We start from the raw sequence: 19,595 nt of genomic DNA, 5'->3' as shown, positions 1-19,595 counted from the left end.
ATAGGAAAAGGAGTTCATCAAGGCTGTATATTGTCACTTTGTTTATTTAACTTATATGCAGAGTACATCATGAGAAACGCTGGACTGGAAGAAACACAAACTGGAATCAAGGTTGCCGGGAGAAATACCAATAACCTCAGATATGCAGATGACACCACCCTTATGGCAGAAAGTGAAGAGGAACTCAAAAGCCTCTTGATGAAAGTGAAAGTGGAGAGTGAAAAAGTTGGCTTAAAGCTCAACATTCAGAAAACAAAGATCATGGCATCTGGTCCCACCACTTCATGGGAAATAGATGGGGAAACAGTGGAAACAGTGTCAGACTTTATTTTTCTGGGCTCCAAAATCACCGCGGATGGTGACTGCAGCCATGAAATTAAAAGACGCTTACTCCTTGGAAGGAAAGTTATGACCAACCTAGATAGCATGTTCAAAAGCAGAGATGTTACTTTTTCAACAAAGGTTCATCTAGTCAGGGCTATGGTTTTTCCTGTGGTCATGTATGGATGTGAGAGTTCGACCGTGAAGAAGGCTGAGCGTCAAAGAATTGATGCTTTTGAACTGTGGTGTTGGAGAAGACTCTTGAGAGTCCCTTGGACTGCAAGGAGATCCAACCAGTCCATTCTGAAGGAGATCAGCCCTGGGTGTTCTTTGGAAGGAATGATGCTAAAGCTGAAATTCCAGTACTTTGGCCACCTCATGTGAAGAGTTGACTCATTGGAAAAGACTCTGACGCCGGGAGGGATTGGGGGCAGGAGGAGAAGGGGACAACAGAGGATGAGATGGCTGGATGGCATCACTGACTCAATGGACGTGAGTCTGAGTGATCTCCGGGAGTTGGTGATGGGCAGGGAGGCCTGGCGTGCTGCAATTCATGGGGTCGCAAAGTGTCGGACACGACTGAGCGACTGATCTGATCTGATCATCATTTTTAAAAACTTAGATTTTTAAGGAGATTAAATAATCACTAAGAAGTAGCAAACAAATACTATTTATTTGGTAATTATTTGGCATTTTCTTCAGTTTTATAGACTTTCTAAAATTCAGTGATAGTAATTTTTGTAGGAAAATAGCCAGGCTCTCTTCTCCCTTATCAAGTAAACTGTTTTGGTTCAAAGTTACATACTCTTAGTTTCCAAACTGTTATAAACACAAGCTAATTGAGTAACAGTGTATTTTCTGATCAGTATTTATTCCTATATTAACCTCAGTTTTACTCTTTGTTCAGCGCAAACAGATTTAGACTACTTCTTCCTACAGTTACGTAAGTCTGTCTCACTACCTAGGGCTAAAAAAAAAGTTTATGTTTATACTTTAAAAGAGAAAAGAACCGTGTTTACTGAAAGTTCTTGGCTTAGGCTTAATATGTACCTAATATTTTAAATAAAAGCACACTCTTTCCTTGGATGGCACATTTTCTTCTTCATCTTAGACTTTCCCCTTAAAGCAAGGCTCCTTAACTTTTATGTAAACATGATTCCTAAAGTGACAGAAGTCCTCTTTAACAAGGTGGTTGATTCCACTTATCATATCTAGCTAAATGTAGTTGCAGCTGGTTTTCTAGTGGTAGTGGTGATAGGTTATAGTGAGTCACCCTACTCCAACCAGTGCCCCTTGTGACCAATGGCATGTACTCATGAGGTAATGGGTCAGAATTCAGGCTCCAGGCTGTGGTTGAGGAGCAGCTTTTCTGTAAGACAATGTTAACTGTTACTGGAATTCTACCCTAAAACTTGGCACCACCTTGCAGCTGAATGTTTCTCAACATTTACAGACAATGACGCGCGCTCAAACTTGCTAAGTGAGATACATCAAGAAAGTACTGGAGGTCCTAGGGGTTCTCCCCTTGGTAATCATCCACTAACTTCTTAAAAAGGTGATACCTAAATGGGATCTTAAAGAATATCAAATCAGCTTGGCCAATAACATGGGGGAAGGAAGTTTCATGGGGAAGAATACAAACTTTCAAAGACACCAGGAAAATGGTACAGTCTGAGAACTATATAAGTAGTCTGCTACAGCTGTAAGAGACAGGGATGCATGGATGATTGGCAAGAAATGAAGCCAGAGTCTTGATGATAAATGTATTTATTTGCAATTCTAAGATGTCAGAGCATATGTTAGGGACAGCAGAGAGTCACAGGAAGACTTGTATGTATGAACAGATGAACTATATGAAGACATCCACTTAAGTTTTTAGTGACGGACTGAAAGAGAATAGAAAACCAAAATGGAGCAATTAAAATAAATCAGGTGAGAAATGATGAAGGCTTGAACTAAACAGCAATGGCATGGAGGCATATGGTCAGATGTGAGATTAAAAATGAGGAAACCACAGTGACTGACATAGTGAGGGGAAGGGAGGAGGGCAGAATCAAGGGTGACTTTCAAGTTGCTAGTATGGGTAGCCAGTTGAAGTAAAGGATTATGAAGGAGTTTTAGGCTAGGCAGGGGATGCAATGCAGCCAGGAGCGGGTGGAGGGAATGGAGAACTAGCATACGCTGACGCTTATAAGGCTGCTAATTTCCCATTTATTACATTTTCTCTAGAGAGAAAAATCATCATTTAAAAGGTCATTTTAGCTCTCTGTTAGTACAGAAGCTCTACTGTGTATTTCCAGAAGCAAAAAAGAGGTCATGGTCATTGTTAGATATATTTACAACATATATTCCAATGAGTACCAAAATGGATTGGACCCATATGCTCAATTCACATTAAAGTATATGTCACAATCCATCTGCTTTTAAAGTGTGTCAGAAACAATTTCCAGAACAAATGCCAAATATCCTGGAGATGTTTGGTTCAAATTACCAATCCATACCATTGTACTTGAACTGTTTGCTACTGAAATATATACTAAATGGAGATACGTGAAGGAAATCTGTTCTTCTAGACTTCAAAATATGTTTTTAAATTTCATATTTTGAAAGATAAAATGAGAAAAGGATTGCATATATGAAAGAAAAAAATGCATACATTTTCTTGAAGGGCTCAAGGCCAAGAATTCCAAAGTATACTGCTAGTATAGTATGAATGCCTGGAGAGCTAACATAGCTAAATACAGTGGGGTGAACTAAAACCCCCAAACTGGAAAGACTCTTTACATGTGTCTAGATACTTGCAAAAGAGAATAGTTCTGAATAATCCATCAAGATACATCTTATCCAGGATGAGCTGTGTAGCCAGGTTTGCCTGGATGGAAAACATAACTGTCAAATTTTTGAGTCACAACTTTTCAAAAAAATTTTTTATAAAACTCACACAAACAATATCTAGTTCCATAATAACCATTACCATAGATTACTCTATTTATTTTCCCATCTGGCTCAACCTAGGTCATGTAGAGTAAATTTCCTATATACTAAGGTCTCATACATAAAAAACTGCTGAGTGACTGAACAACAACAAATTAGAAATAAGAAAAAGAGGATGGGGAGGGACGGAGAGAGAAAAAATGCAGCACAGGAAGAAAAGGAACAATGCTTCTTGTGGATACTACTGCTGTCAAACAAAAATGTCATCAATTTCCATCTCTTTTGCATATACAGGTTCATCACCAATTTATTGAAAATACTCCTAAAATGTTTTAAGGCTAGTTTTAGTAGTATAGCATAGATTTTTCACTTTTTAAACATAGCAGACACATTATTTGTGGAGGAGGTTTCCTTGACCATAAAACAATGTATAGGAAAAACATATATAGAGCTTGAATGTTTTTATGAAGACTGATAAATTCAACACCTTGATAGTAATATCATTATATCATTAGAACTACTTACTCAAGAAGATCTGGGTCTAGTCCTTCTGATATCATTTTGTTTCTTATTGCCATCACTGGAACACCCTAAACAAAGAGCACAAGATAATTCAATTATTAAATATGCCTCCTTCATAAAGACATACAAATAAACCAATGGAACAGAACTGAAAGCCCAGAAATAAACCCAAGCAACTAATATTGGACAAGAGAGCCAAGAATACTCAGTGGAGAAAAGAGTCTCTTCAATAAATGGTGCTGGAAAAATTAGATATTCACAGGTAAAAGAATAAAACTTGACCACTATCTTGTACCACCCATAAAAACTAACTTGAAATGGGTTAAAGACTTAAATGTAAGACCCCAAACCATGAAACTCCCAGAAGAAAACACAGAAAGCTCCGTGACATGGGTCTAGTAATGGTTTTACAGAAATCATACCTAAAGATTAAGAGACAATGTAAAAAGTAAACAGGTGAGACTACATCAAACTAAAAAGCTACACAGCAGAAGAAACCATCAGCAAAGTGAAAAGACAACCTATGAAGTGGGAAAAATATTTGCAAATCATATTCCTGATAAGAGGTTAGTATCTAAAATATATAAAGAATTCATAAAACTCAAGAGCAAAAAAAAAAAATTAAACAAAAAATGGGCAAAGAACTTGAAGAAACATCTTTCCAAAGAAGATATATCAATGGTCAACAGATACATGAAAAGATGCTCAACATCACTAGCCACTAGAGAAATGCAAATTAAAATCACAATGAGATATCACCTCATGCCTGTTAGAATGGCCATGATTAAAAGACAGAAGATAACAAATGCTAGTGTGGATATGGAAAAAAGAAAACCCTGCGCACCGTTTGTGACACTGTAAAATGGTACAGCCACTGTGGAAAACAGTACCGTATATAATTCTCAAAAAAATTAAAAGGAGAACTACCACACGGTCCAGCAATTCCAGTTCTGAGAGCATATCCAAAAACCTCCAAAACACTAACTTGAACCAATGTCTGCATCCTCATGTTCACAGCAGCACTATTTATAATAGCCAAGACATGGAAACAATCAACATGTCTACTGAAGGATGAATGAATAAAGAGTGTATATACATATACACACAATGGAATATTATTCAGCCATAAAAACCAACAGAATCCTACTATTTGTGACAACATGGGTGGATTTTGAAAGCATAATGCTAGGTGAAATAAATCAGACAGAGAAAGACAAATACTGTATGATCTCACTAATATGTGGAATCTAAACACAAAACAAAAAGCCAAACTCCTAGACAAAGAGATCAGACTTGTGGTTCCAGAGACAGACAGGAGGGGCAGGAGGAATTGGAGGAAGATGGTCAAAAGGTACAAACTAGTAAGAGTTATAAATAAACATGGACTAGGGATGTAACATACAACAGGATGACTACAGATAATACTTGTATATGATATGAAAGTGTTAGTCACTCAGTCGTGTCTGACTCTTTGCAACCCCATGGACTGTAGCCCACCAGGATCCTCTGTCCATTGAATTCTCAAGGCAAGAATACTGTAGTGGGTAGTCATTCCCTTCACCAGGGGATCTTCCCAACCCAGGGATTGAACCCAGGTCTCCTGCACTGCAGGCATATTCTTTACCGTCTGGGCCATCTAACAGTAAATCCTAAGAATTCTCATTACAAGTGAACTTTTTTCTTTTCTTTATATTGCAGCTATATGAGGTTCTGGATATTAACTAAACCTAGCGTCGTAATCATTTCATGACAAAAGTGAACCAAAACATCATACATCTTAAATTTATATTGTGAGGCATGTCAATTATTTCTCAATAAAACTGGAAAAATACAGAAGCCAGAAAAAAGGCCTCCTTCTATATGGTTCATTATTTTAAATAACTCTTATTTTGCTTTTATAGTAATATGTGCATAGCACTTGAATAATCTAATAAGGTATATATTTTAAATGACTTAATGGAATCAGTGCTATCCAATACCACATAAGCCCAAATTAAATCATTTTAATTTATCCATTACTGATCTGCTGGATAGAAGCCAGATATCATATTCTCACTCTTCTTATATCACCAAAAAAAAGAAAACACTGATAAGTCAAATGATTAAGGCCTTGGCCGGGATGGTGCCATGAACACTTAACAATATGAATAAATGTCTTTTCAAATCAAGATTTCAGGGCCTTCTCCTCCTAAGTATAGCTATGTCAATGTTCCTTTCATAAGCAAACGGTCCAATTTCACTTGGACACATTACGCACAAAGGTCAAACAGAATTCAAGAACTCTTCTGGGATTACATTATATATTGTCTCGATACCAATACAAACACAATGTAATGATAATCCTAGAAGTGTGTAAGTCACAAAAATATTGAGAACATGTGAATTTCAAAGTTCAGGATAAGAACATCAAAACAGAAGAGGATATGTCAGAAATAAATATAAATTTACTTGAAAAGGGGACTGATTTGATATAAACATTTATTGAAAGCTCACTTATACAGCTCTACGGGGAGCAGATGCAATCAAGTCTCTTTGTCAACTCCTCTGCTTTCCCAAAAGATGAGGAAACACTAATCTGATGTGTTAAATTTTAGGACCTGGATTGTATCACCTTCAAAAGTAATTAAGGTCACCAAGCTTTAAAAGGTTGTACATATGGTGGGACCCTTCTCCCTCATATTGCTTCATCCCACATGGCAGAAAGGCTAAGCTGAGCCAGGGTCCACATGGGAAAATCTCAATCACCTCTCTATGGTGTTGTGTGCTCTTCTCTTTGGCCCTCCCTTGTCACTAGTCGGTTGTGACATTCAGTTTTGAACCTAACGTATAGAAGAGGCAGAAATTCCAGTCCAATTTCACAGAGCCTTACCCGGAAATTTCTGGGCACTAACCTAGATAAGGCTCCCCTGCTTTCTTCTGTAGTTTTTCCTTGTATGTTTTCTGGTCTCAGGGATCTTACAGGGTGAAAATAAATTTACTGGGGTTAGCAGTAGAATTCTACTATCACAATCCCACACCTCAGTGTTTAACACCACAATGGCAGCGCAGTGCTTTATGATGAGAAAATAAAGACATAATCAGCCCCTGCCATCAGAGAGTATAGTCTAATAGATGTGTTAAAAAGATGATCACAGTACAGTCATAAAATTGGTAACAGAGATCTGCACAATGGGCAAGGTGAGATCCAAGGAAAGGAAGACTGAGTGAGAACCAGCAAAAAATTCGCTGAGGTGAGTCTTAAAGAGGGGACAGGAATTTATTAAAAACAAACAAAACACAAAGACTTAGAAATATATATAAATCTTCAAATAATCTATTATACATAAACTTGTTTCAAAAATATTTTAAAGAACAAATATAGGTATTTCTCTCCAGAAGGCTGATTTTATTTTACATTTCACCCAATAAATATGTATTGAGATCCAGGCAAGTATATATAAAAATATGAGAGTAAAATGTGTCAGGAGCCACCACGGGAGATCCCACCCATGACAAAGGTCATGCAGAGAAGACCTGACAGGCAAAGGCAGATTAGGACTCGAGGGATTCCCTAGACCTGCTCGAGCATCTACCCCGAAACCAAAATCTGTCTCTCTACTGTTTACTGTATTATGTCTTTCAATCACTCTTTTGATATTAGCAGGGGGCTATCTCTGACCACCTTTTTTTAGAGAAAATCAACTTAGGGCTCTAAATTGATAAGTCTCCTGGGCATGAAAGGAATATTTTTATTTTAACCCCTCTGTTGGCATTCTAGCTTGCTTGACAGGTTTTCTTTTACTCTTATAACTAACGCACATGATTGTTCACAACTTCCCAACCATGAAAGGCACGGGAAGCCTAAACATTCTAAAAGTCCTAATGAGCATAGAGTCCTTTAAGGGGTGAAAAACTATTAAAATAGTACTGGTAAAGGGCTTTATTATTGGGCCAATGCTTGCAGCCAAGTTCCCATATCCCTTATCCATTGTGCACCTGGGAGTGCATTAGTTAATGTAGTTGAAATGTAAGAAAAACAAGTAGTAGCCTTGGTATTAACCACATCAGACCTTTGAGCTAGTAAGTTCTTTCTTTGTTGTGACCCACTGCACCTTTGCTCCGTGAAAATGTAACTGTTTAGTACTTTCTGAGGCTGACACAGATTAGAAATATAAAGAAAAAACACTTCAAGGGAAAACAAGTTTTCTGGTTGATCAACCTTTATCAAAAAAGGTTCATAAAATGTCAACAGGCCTCCAGGTCAGAAGATAATGTACATAGCATAAGACCCTTGTTTATAAAAAGGCAATACAAAAAAAAAATCCTGGTTTCAATAAGGACAAAACTGCTGGAGTGTTTGGGCTGACTCTGAATCACCTTGCATCTTTCATTTCCCTCTATGTACAAGTCAGGGTATCAGTTCAGTTCAGTTCAGTTGCTCAGTCGTGTCCGACTCTTTGCGACCCCATGAATCGCAGCACGCCAGGCCTCCCTGTCCATCACCAACTCCCGGAGTTCACTCAGACTCATGTCCATCGAGTCAGTGATGCCATCCAGCCATCTCATCCTCTGTCAGGGTATAAAAGCTCCTTTTAAAAATAAAGTTACGGGTCTCGCTCACCGAAGCTTGGCCTTCCCCTGTCATTCATTCGCTGACGCCGTCCATTCTGAGGGTACCTTTAGATCCTGCTGTGGCTGGACTCTGACAAAAATGGATCATAAATTTATATGCAGAGATTTCAAAGTTAATAACCATATACCTGTCACCAAAGTGGTACAGTTCAGTTTAGTCGCTCAGTCATGTCTGACTCTTTGCAACCCCATGGACTGCAGCAAGGCAGGCTTCCCCTTCTGTCACCAACTCCTGGAGTCTACTTTAACTCATGTCCATTGAGTCGGTGATGCCATCCAACCATCTCATCCTCTGTCATCCCCTTCTCCTCCTGCCTCAAATCTTCCCCACCATCAGGGTCTTTTCAAATGAGTCAGTTCTTCCCATGAGGTGGCCAAAGTATTGGAGTTTCAGCTTTAGCATCAGTCCTTCCAATGAATATTCAGGACTGATTTCCTTTAGGATGGGCTGGTTGGATCTTCTTGCAGTCCAAGGGACTCTCAAGAGTCTTCTCCAACACCACAGTTTAAAAGCATCAATTCTTTGGCACTCAGCTTTCTTTATAGTCCAACTCTCACATCCATACATGACTAGTGGAAAAACCACAGCTTTGACGAGACAGACCTTTGTTGGCAAAGTAATGTCTCTGCTTTTTAATATGCTGTCTTGGTTGGTCATAACTTTTCTTCCAAGAAGCAAGTGTCTTAATTTCAAGGCTGCAGTCACCATCTGCTGTGATTTTGGAGCTCCCGCAAAATAAAAGTCTGTCACTGTTTCCATTGTTTCCCCATCTAGTTGCCATGAAGTGATGGACCAGATGCCATGATCTTAGTTTTCTAAATGCTGAATTTCAAGCCAACTTTTTCACTCTCCTCTTTCACTTTCATCAAGAAGCTCTTCAGTTCTTCTTCCCTATCTGCCATAAGTGTGGTGTCATCTGCATATCTGAGGTTATTGATATTTCTCCCAGCAATCTTGATTCCAGCTTGTACTTCATCCAGTCCAGCATTTCTCATGATGTACTCTGCATATAAGTTAAATAAGCAGGGTGACAATATACAGCCTTGACGAACTCCTTTCCCAATTTGGAACCAGTCTGTTGTTCCATGTCCAGTTCTAACTGGTACTTCCTGACCTGCATACAAATTTCTCAAGAGGCAGATCATGTGGTCTGGTATTCCCATCTCTTTTAAGAATTTTCAAGTTTGTTCTGATCCACACAGTCAAAGATTTTGGTGTAATAAATAAAGCAGAAGTAGATGTTTTTCTGGAACTCTCTTTTGCTTTTTCGATGATCCAATGGATGTTGGCAATTTGATCTCTGGTTCCTCTGCCTTTTCTGAAACCAGCGTGAACATCTGGAAGTTCACAGTTCATGCATTGCTGAAGCCTGGCTTGGAGAATTTTGAGCATTACTTTACTAGCGTGTGAGATGAGTGCAATTGTGTGGTAGTTTGAGCATTCTTTGGCATTGCCTTTCTTTGGGGTTGGAATGAAAACTGACCTTTTCCAGTCCTGTGGCCATTGCTGAGTTTTCCAAATTTGCTGGCATATTGAGTGCAGCACTTTCACAGCATCATCTTTCAGGATTTGAAATAGCTCAACTGGAATTCCATCACCTCCACTATCTTTGTTTGTAATGATGATTCCTAAGGCCACTTGACTTCACATTCCAGGATATCTGGTTCTAGGTGAGTGATCACACCATTGTGGTTATCTGGGTCATGAAGATCTTTTTTTGTATAATTCTTCTGTGTATTCTTGCCACCTCTTCTTAATATCTTTTGTTTCTATTAGGTCCATAACATTTCTGTCCTTTATTGAGCCCATCTTTGCATGAAATGTTCCCTTGGTATCTCCAATTTTCTTGAAGAGATCTCTTGTCTTTTCATTATAGTTGACTGGAATGCAAAAGTAGAAAGTCAAGAAATACCTGGAGTAACAGGCAAATTTGGCCTTGAAGTACAGAATGAAGCAGGGCAAAGGCTAGTAGTGTTTTGCCATGAGAACGCACTGGTCATAGCAAACTTTGTCTTCCAACAACACAAGAGAAGACTACACATGGACATAACCAGGTGGTCAATACCAAAATCCGATTGATTATATTCTTTGCAGCCAAAGATGGAGAAGCTCTATACAGTCAGCAAAAACAAGACCAGGAGCTGACTGTGGCTCAGATCATGACCTCCTTATTGACAAATTCAGACTTAAATTGAAGAAAGTAGGGAAAACCACTAGATCATTCAGGTATGACCTAACTCAAATCTCTTACAATTATACAGTGGAAGTGAGAAATAGATTCAAGGGATTAGATCTGACAGACAGAGTGCCTGAAGAACTATGGACAGAGGTTTGTGACACTGTATACGAGGCAGTGATCAAGACCATTCCCAAGAAAAAGAAATGCAAAAAGGCAAAATGGTTGTCTGAGGAGGCCTTAACAAATAGCTGTGAAAAGAAACGAAAGGCAAAGGAGAAAAGTAAAGATATACCGTTTGATTGCAGAGTTCCAAAGAACAGCAAGGAGAGATAAGAAAGCCTTCCTCAGAGATCAATGCAAAGAAATAGAGGAAAACAACAGAATGGGAAAGAAGTGGGACAGATCTTGCCAAATTAAGTTCAAATTATTTTTAATTACAATCCTTATTTTTAAAATCAGAAAATGTATTAAAAAATTTAATCCTCACTTAAAAAGAAAAAAAGCCCAGAAAAGAGAGCTATAGCAAGAGTCAGAGATGCCTTCTACAACTATAATCTCTTATTTTGGCTATGGAGGAGAAAAAGTTGAGGTCTCTACAGCTTGCTAGGTTAGAGGAGGCTGGGAAAGCAAAGGCTTTCAGATTCACAGGTTACCAGGAAGACTCTCTTGTGGAAGAGGCAAGGCTGCCATTTACCGGCCCATCTACATATTCACCTTCATAACTGCTACATTTTATATTATAAATTTGTTATATCTAATCTATTAAGACTCTGATAGCAACAGATACTTTAATGCATCCTAAATACTAGATGGATGAAAATAAATAGCATCATTATAGAATTCTCTTCAAAACCATACTTCTCAAAACAATACTGTTCCATGGGGCAATCTTTTAAGGTATTCTGCAAAGTGAAATATGGTAGGTTTAGAAGACAAAGGAGATAGAAGACAAAATTTTGGATCTTTTGCTAGCTTATGAGGTTTAAGGATAAATGAAAGATAGGGAGAAAAAAGGCAATTACTTGCTTTAGGGCATCCAGTGTAAACAGACTCTAACATTTGGAATAAAGTATGCTCAAGATTAAAACTTGCACGACTTTAAAAATATATTACCTGGAGCTAAGACTTGAAAGATTTTGAAATAAAATGTACTTAATAATAACTTTTTAATAAAAATTATTTAACAGTAGAGGAGAAAGCTGATCACTTGAAATACAAGTTTGGAAATTTTTACTTGATAATTTAAATGCCACTCAACTCTTTTGTATAACAGGGAAAGTTAGGAGTTTGAAACACTGCATAAAAAACACTGAATTGCTAGGGAGAAATGGGAAAAGAGCAGAGTTAAGGTCATACTTTAAAAAAACTTTCAGTTTTTATTAACTATGGTTTGATGGTATAAGGCCTTTGAAACTCAACTACATGATTTATTTATTATAATTTAGCATAATCCACAGGATATCATTGGAAAGGTTATATAAATAAGTTATAAAGCCGAGAAAACAGAAGGGAGGAGAAATGAGGATTGAAAAAAAAGTTTCCTAAAATACAGCAGAGTAAGTGTGTTACGGGATTGGAGAGGGGAGGTAGTGGGTGGAAAGGGAGAAATGGGGAACAGAGAAGTTGGTAAAACAAGAAAAGCTTCCTATTTTAACATTAGTTTCCTGGAAATGGTTATAGTATAAGAATAAGAGAAGCCTGAATCTGTAAGCTCTGTATTTTATCCTTAGTTTCTTAAAACTGGTTACATTATGAGAATATAGCTATTATCAAAATTTGGTGCATCTTTAGTCATTTCTGTATATGAATATAAAGAAAAATACATACAACTATCTTACCCTATATTAAAGACTTTTCTATTATCATTACCTTAACACAAATCTGATTAAAGCGCAATACAAAAATAATTTGGCCTATGTTCCAAACAATCTATTTCAAAGAGATTTGCTGCTATGTTTCCAGAGATGTTGCTTAGAAAATGTTGTTTTGCTATATTCTTCCTTGGAGGTTAAGAAACAGTCTGGCTTGTTAGACATCAAAAAGAAGCGTCCAATTTCTGATCTCCAAAAGACAAAGCTACTGGTGGTCTAAGGAGGACATGAGAGACCTCAAAACTGAAGTCTACTAAACTGTGGGATTATTTTTGGCAAGTGATAATGATAGTTTGTCCAACATAAGTAATGAAGAAGAGAGAAGGCAGCCATAAGCCTGATGTTCCAAAAAATCATGTCTGTATTTGCGTCACTGGAGAAAGTGTGTAAAAAAGCCACACTAATGAAATTATGATGGCAATACTAATAGTTAAACACTACTTTCTTATATCACAAAAACTGTTGGGAGGATTATAGGACTGCCAGTATTTACATCTATTTATTATTATGTTAATGAAAACCAAGATACTAAATTCCTTTATAAATCCTGCTGAAATTCTCCTACAGTTTTAGATTAGAAGAGGGAGGGGAAAAAAATAACCCTCTTACTCAATCTAACAGAAATAAATGATTTTCCTTTTTAAAAATAATAATATACATATTTTCACGTTTTTTCCTCTCAGTTTATGAGCTTGTATCACAATTCAGTTATGAAAGATGGAAAATATGTTATCTCTTATTTAGGTAAACAATAAGGATCTATGGAGTTGATAGGTAGATGGTACTTTTTGTTATGGGAAGGAAGAGGGAGTGAGTAGGAATTGAAAAAATGCTATGGGTTAGAAAAAAGCAGCCAGTCCTCCAATCAGGCTGTGTTTACTTAAATTTTAATTTAGGTAAATGGATTCAACCATTCCTTTGCCTTCTGATTTTCAATAGTGCTGTATTTAAAATATCTATTCCATTATATGCAATATAAGGTATTACATTTAGAATATAAATTTTAGGTGAAGTAGTCTATATAATAGATAATAAATGTTTACTGAACAAATAACATAAAAACAATTACATGCTCAATTATCTCCTTGTGAAAGCTTTCCATGAAGGGATATAAAATTTATTTAAATAAATCTCTTATCTTAATCACTGTAAAATGGATGATGGCTATCTAAAAAAAAGCAAGCTTCATTTCTAATGATGTACAGATTTAGAAAATGCTATGATGCTGATATTAACTCTCATACTGCTGCCACCAAGGATCATTAATTTGAACCTAAAAATATGGTCAAAGAAGAGGCTCAAAAATCTTGCTAAGCTGCTAAGTCACTTCAGTCGTGTCCGACTCGTGCGACCCCATAGACGGCAGCCCACCAGGCTCCCCCATCCCTGGGATTCTCCACGCAAGAACACTGGAGTGGGTTGACATTTCCTTCTTTACAAATCTTGACTAGCACTAAATACAGTGGTTTCTATGGAGCTAAAGAGTAATTTCTTTTTCAGTGATTATCTCAAGTGATTATTATCCCAGTGAGAAAGTGTTTCCCACTGACTGCCCATCAGCTATCTTTAAAGATGTAAGAACAAATCACACGATAAAATGGACAAAAATGACACCAGCCATGATGACCAAGGCCCAAGCAGTTATTATTACTTCATTCATAAAATAAATACGTTAGCAGTTCCATCTATAGCTTTTAGAAATGTGAACTAAAGTTAACCTAAATGCCTATCAAGAAAAACCCTTAAAGAAATTATTTCAAAAACTGAGGGATATATTATCATGAGATAATTCACAATACAGCTGTATCGATTTCCTCATGTGTTGATTTTCCCCCAGGATACTCCTGTAATATGGTAACTATTAGGTGTAATGACCAAAAAAGCACATGCTGTTTTCTTTGTACTCAAGTAATTGTTGATTTCACAGTACTCTGTGGAAGACTCAATTTCCCCCCTTCATTACAATGCAATGATAATATCTATAATTTGAAGTCTTGCTTTGTTAGGTCAATTAATGCTATAACTCCATTATAAACGTCAGCTACACTACAATCCCTAATTTCACTCAAGTGATTTTTGTTCTCTGAAATATGTATTAATAGCATTTTCTAAATTTAATTATACTTTTGCTTTCAAGCAATTAAAAACGTCAAAAGAACTTCTATAGCAAATCATTTTGGAATTTGTTGCTTAAAAGTGTAATAAATTCAGATGGACTCCTGTTCAGTTTTTGAAAACATTATTATACATGCCTATTAAAAAGGACTCAATGAAATACCTGCAAATATGGTAATAAAAGCTATACACATACCAGAATTCTTAGTAGTTAATTATAAGGATATTCTACTGATCAAAATCACAGAATATTTACTTCCGAATAGTCTCATAGTGGTAATGTGTTTGAATTAGTGTTTCAGGAGTCTTTCATTCAGTGCTCCTAGTGATGCATTCAAAGAAAGATGACAAAGATGAGGCATTCTATGTGGGTTCAGAACCACAACGAAAGGGACTGAATCAATTGGTCATCAGCACATGGTCTAACCAACCAACTGAATGAAAGTCATTCATGAACTTGGGCTAGAAAAAGAACAAGAAGAGAGAAGTTAGGATGCTGTCTTATGAAAAACTTTGGTAAAATATAGGTACCTCTGGAATTTTTTTTTAAAAACTTCAGTATTAAGTATACAAAAGAGGTAGATATCTTCAGGTAAAGATAACTTTCATTTTTTCCCCAATAAAATTCAGTATTTTAAAATCTACTTTATTTCCCTTTAAAACATAGTTAATATTAGCATTTTCTCCAAATTGTAGCATAATACTTACCAAAAAATTAATTCACAAATGATGTTATCAATTCAAGACAAATTATCTTCTATACTAGGACTGACCACCTCCTTGTGAATGCTTATGCTGAGATCCTTGTTGGAGTGTGGTACTAAAAGTGCCTTCCTGGGACTTTCCTGGTGGTCCAGTGGCTAAGACTCCATTTCCCAGTGCAGTGGGCCTAGGTTTGATCCCTGGTCAGGGAACTAGATCCCACATGTCGCAAATAAAGATCCCATACAGGATGACAAAGACCCAACACAGCCAGTAAATAAACTTTAAAAAAAAAATGCTTTCCTCAAGTTGATGGTCTCTAAAACCTCTATGACACTTTATCCTACCTGAGGTGAGCCCATTTAGTTATTAAATCTCGTTTGCTTCTCTGGTCTTTACTTTTTCTCCCATTAATTTACACATCTTAGACAACTTCTTTATAATTAAGGTGAAAATCACAATATTTCTAAAAAGAGTAAGAAACTACTTAATTTACATTACTATTATTTCCTCCTTACCAATCTGTAAAACTTTTATGTGAGGGCCCTTACTTCTGTCATAGGTGGTCAGCAGGAAAAAACACAGATGGGGAAATCAGCTGGGTAACTAAAAAATACCCAAATTATAGTTGGTTTCAGAGTAAAAGAACCATACCACACATTTCAGCAAATATAAAAACTGTCATTCTTAGTAAATCTTCAAAAGCTTCCTTATGAACTTTAATAGCGGCGTACTGTTCTTTCTGTCACAACTTCTATCGTAAGAGTTAAGGAGTTGTTTATATTAGTTGGAATGAAAGATATGAAGTCAAAAGATAAAAATATTTTTCTGCTAAATCCCCTGGTCTTTATTGTTTCCCATTTATATATCACTTAAAAAAATCCCTAAAAAACTTTTTAAAGGAAATTCCTACTAAATTTAAAACTACCTTAAGCTTATCCTCTGCAGCCATGAAATTAAAAGACCCTTATTCCTTGGAAGAAAAGTTATGACCAACCTAGAGAGCATATTGAAAAGCAGAAGTTCCATTTAGTCAAGGCTATGGTTTTTCCAGTGCTCATGTATGGATGCGAGAGTTGGACTGTGAAGAAAGCTGAGTGCTGAAGAATTGATGCTTTTGAACTGTGGTGTTGGAGAAGACTCTTGAGAGGCCCTTGGACTGCAAGGAGATCCAACCAGTCCATTCTGAAGGAGATCAGCCCTGGGTGTTCTTTGGAAGGAATGATGCTAAAGCTGAAATTCCAGTACTTTGGCCACCTCATGCGAAGAGCTGACTCATTGGAAAAGACTCTGATGCTGGGAGGGATTGGGGGCAGGAGGAAAAGGGGACGACAGAGGATGAGATGGCTGGATGGCATCACCGACTCGATGGACGTGAGTTTGAGTGAACTCCGGGAGATGGTGATGGACAGGGAGGCCTGGCGTACTATGATTCATGGGGTCGCAAAGAGTCGGATACCACTGAGCGACTGAACTGAACTAAGCTTATTCTCTAAAAATTCTCTCCCCTGTATTAGATTGCTTACTTCTACTTCTTTTTCTTTCTTTTGTGTACTATTCTGGTGTTATAATGAATGTAACACAGATGAAGAAAAGTTTATTGCTGCTTAGCAAAATAAATAAACTGAAACAAGGAATTAAATCTGAAAGAACTGTTTCAGATAAGCTGTCCCACACATTACCTGAATTATTTTACTTATGAGACTGAAGATACAAAATATGATGTGGAGAATAAATTCTTACAGAAATATAATCTTTTCATATCTACTGTTAAAAAAAAACCTAAATTTATTACCTTATCAATTATTTTTAAAAGAGGATTATTGTGTGTTCCCAATTCTCTTATGTGGCACTTATTCCTCCTTTAAAAAGTTTTTATTTACACTAATTCAAATTATCTGATACATTACTAAAAAACAAAGAATTCATACAGCAGCCAAATAACCCTCTACAACTCTACAGGGGATAGACATCTGTGTAGATCAACTTGTTGGTGTGTGACCATTCATCAAATATGACTAAGAATTCTAAACCCTCCTGAAGTATACAGTTCAAAACATGTATATATTTCTAGAGATTATAAACACCATAAATAAAAATAGTTATGGTTAAACAACTAGTTCCCATAAACAAATTATTGAAATCAATACTTTCATGGCAACTGAAGGCTACACAAGGACAGCTATAATGAAAAAATATGCAAGCATTAACATTCTGAGCTGTATGGTTATGGGCAAAAGTGGTATTAGTGAAGATTATAGGAGGAACAGATAAGCACCAAGGCAGGTGAATCACCAAATGGATACTGACAACCATTCAACTTAGTAGTCTCTGCCCACTACATGCATTCCCTTCAGTGTTCTAAGGAAAACAAGAAATCAGGAAAACAGATACATAAGGAAAAGCAAGAAATTTCAAACGTGAATTTAGCAATACTGTTGTTTACTGCTCTAACAAAAACATGTAAGAAAAATAAAATAGCAAGGAATGAACATAAGAGCAAATACATCATAAAAGCAAAATTTCTTAACTTTAAATGTGTACATGGCAAGACTGGTTCTGACCTTCCAAACTTTCAATTTCAAGACAACATGGGAAGGATTCAAAAAACAGCCAAAATATTGAAAAATCGTAATCTGGAAAACTGGCATGATAATTCTTTACATGTGGTTTCCTTAGAGGCTGGTTCACTGACTTTATCTGAGAATAAGTAATTTCAGTAGCGCTTTTTTTTTTCTTTGCCAAATACAATAAAAAGTACCTGTTCTAGGTTTTCTAATTACTCAGGCCATGGCAAAGGATGGGTTGTTACCTCAGGGGCTCTCCACTGGCAGCTAATTGTCACATTAGCTTAGGAAAAGTCTTTATCCAATCTTTCTTAGGTTTGATGAAAGACAGAATGTAGAGGAAACAGGACGACTGTGGTCACTGAGCTCCATTGTGTATGCTCAGTGCTCAGTTGTGTCCACATCTTTGCCTATAGACCCCATGGACTACAGTCCATCCGGCTCCTCTGTCCGTGTGATTTCCCAGGCAAGAATACTGGAGTGGGGTGCCATTTCCTTCTCCAGGAGATCTTCCTGACCCAGGGATCGAACCGTCTCCTTCAATGGCAGGTGGATTCTTTACCATTGCGCCACCTAGAAAGCCCTGAGTTCTACTTATGTCAACTCAAAGTAACTACTCATGCGGTTTATCATTCTGCTAAGCTTTGCTTCTTTATTTCAAATGGGAAGAAAATTACAGTCAAATGGAAATGAAACTGGGAAGGAAAAATATTTTCCCTTTTCCATTTTCAAAGTTGGCTAAATTACACAATTAAACAGACAAATATGTTCACTTTTATCTTTTCTTTATCTACATTCATATGTGTGGGTAATCAGTCACTGTCCATGCCAGCTTTTACCTTCAATGAACAGTGTGATACTAAAACACCAGAGAAAACTGTCTGCCCCTAAACCTTTTTGTAATGAAAAAATGTTGACCTTGATACTGATCAGTAAACTTTAGCTATTATAAAGGAAACAAAACACATATTAAAATACCTACAGAATTAGAAATTTTTTTAAAGTGATATAGAGTTGTTAAAACTACATCTGCAATACTGCTTTCCATACCTTTGACTACATATGAACCAGCAGCTTCTCCTTTTGACTATATTGTTAATCAGTGATGAGAAACCTATCCTGGAACTCTCTACACCATAGGAAGTCACATGGAGGTCATATCACAAATGAGGTTTTAAAGCCCTGAGCCACTCTTAAAAACCTATGCCTTACCTAAAAAGCATTCTACTTTATGCTTGATTAGTTTCCCCAGGTCCAAGGTGTATAATTTCTTGATGCACATTTTAAGAATCAGTTGGAGATGCTTTCCTTAGGTAATGGAAGTCACATTTCCCCAGGCCAACATCCAGGCTGGCAACAGATACATCAGAACCACCAGAACCAAGGAGATTATTCAATTCACATTTAAAGCCAGCCAAAGAAAACAGAGGTTAAAAAAAAAAAACAAAAAAAAACTAAGTGTCCGAAGAGACTGTTTTGGCAAATACGGTTTCAAAAAATACAAGTCATTAGCTTCTTAATGTGGAAGTCGGATTTTCCCAATGAACAATTTATTACTGGCAAAGTATTCACCAAGCTCTACCAGTAAAAAAAGGGGGGAATTGTTGGAAAAGTGATCTAGGCACACAATTCCAGTTAAGTTATAAATGCAATATGTAATTTAGTAAAGACTTGCGCTGCACTATTATGACAACAAACGTTAAATCAGAATCAATTATGTGCCACATTTGGAACACAACAATATTACTCACTGAAAAATCTTGTGCAAAACT

General features: G+C 36.8%; 1 protein-coding gene across 2 annotated transcripts in view; it reads right to left on the bottom strand.

Moving 5' to 3' along the window:
• Positions 1-19,595, bottom strand: part of WASHC3 (WASH complex subunit 3) — a 60,814-nt gene that overhangs the window by 20,785 nt on the left and 20,434 nt on the right. For both annotated transcript variants that reach the window (XM_005898603.3, XM_070370253.1), the window contains exon 6: positions 3,781-3,845. In XM_005898603.3, the coding sequence (XP_005898665.1) occupies positions 3,781-3,845 (65 nt within the window). The remainder of the gene's footprint in view (positions 1-3,780; positions 3,846-19,595) is intronic.

This window comes from Bos mutus, chromosome 5 (assembly GCF_027580195.1).
Source record: "Bos mutus isolate GX-2022 chromosome 5, NWIPB_WYAK_1.1, whole genome shotgun sequence".
Classification (NCBI taxonomy): domain Eukaryota; kingdom Metazoa; phylum Chordata; class Mammalia; order Artiodactyla; family Bovidae; genus Bos; species Bos mutus.
This window is presented reverse-complemented; position numbering and strand designations above follow the sequence as displayed.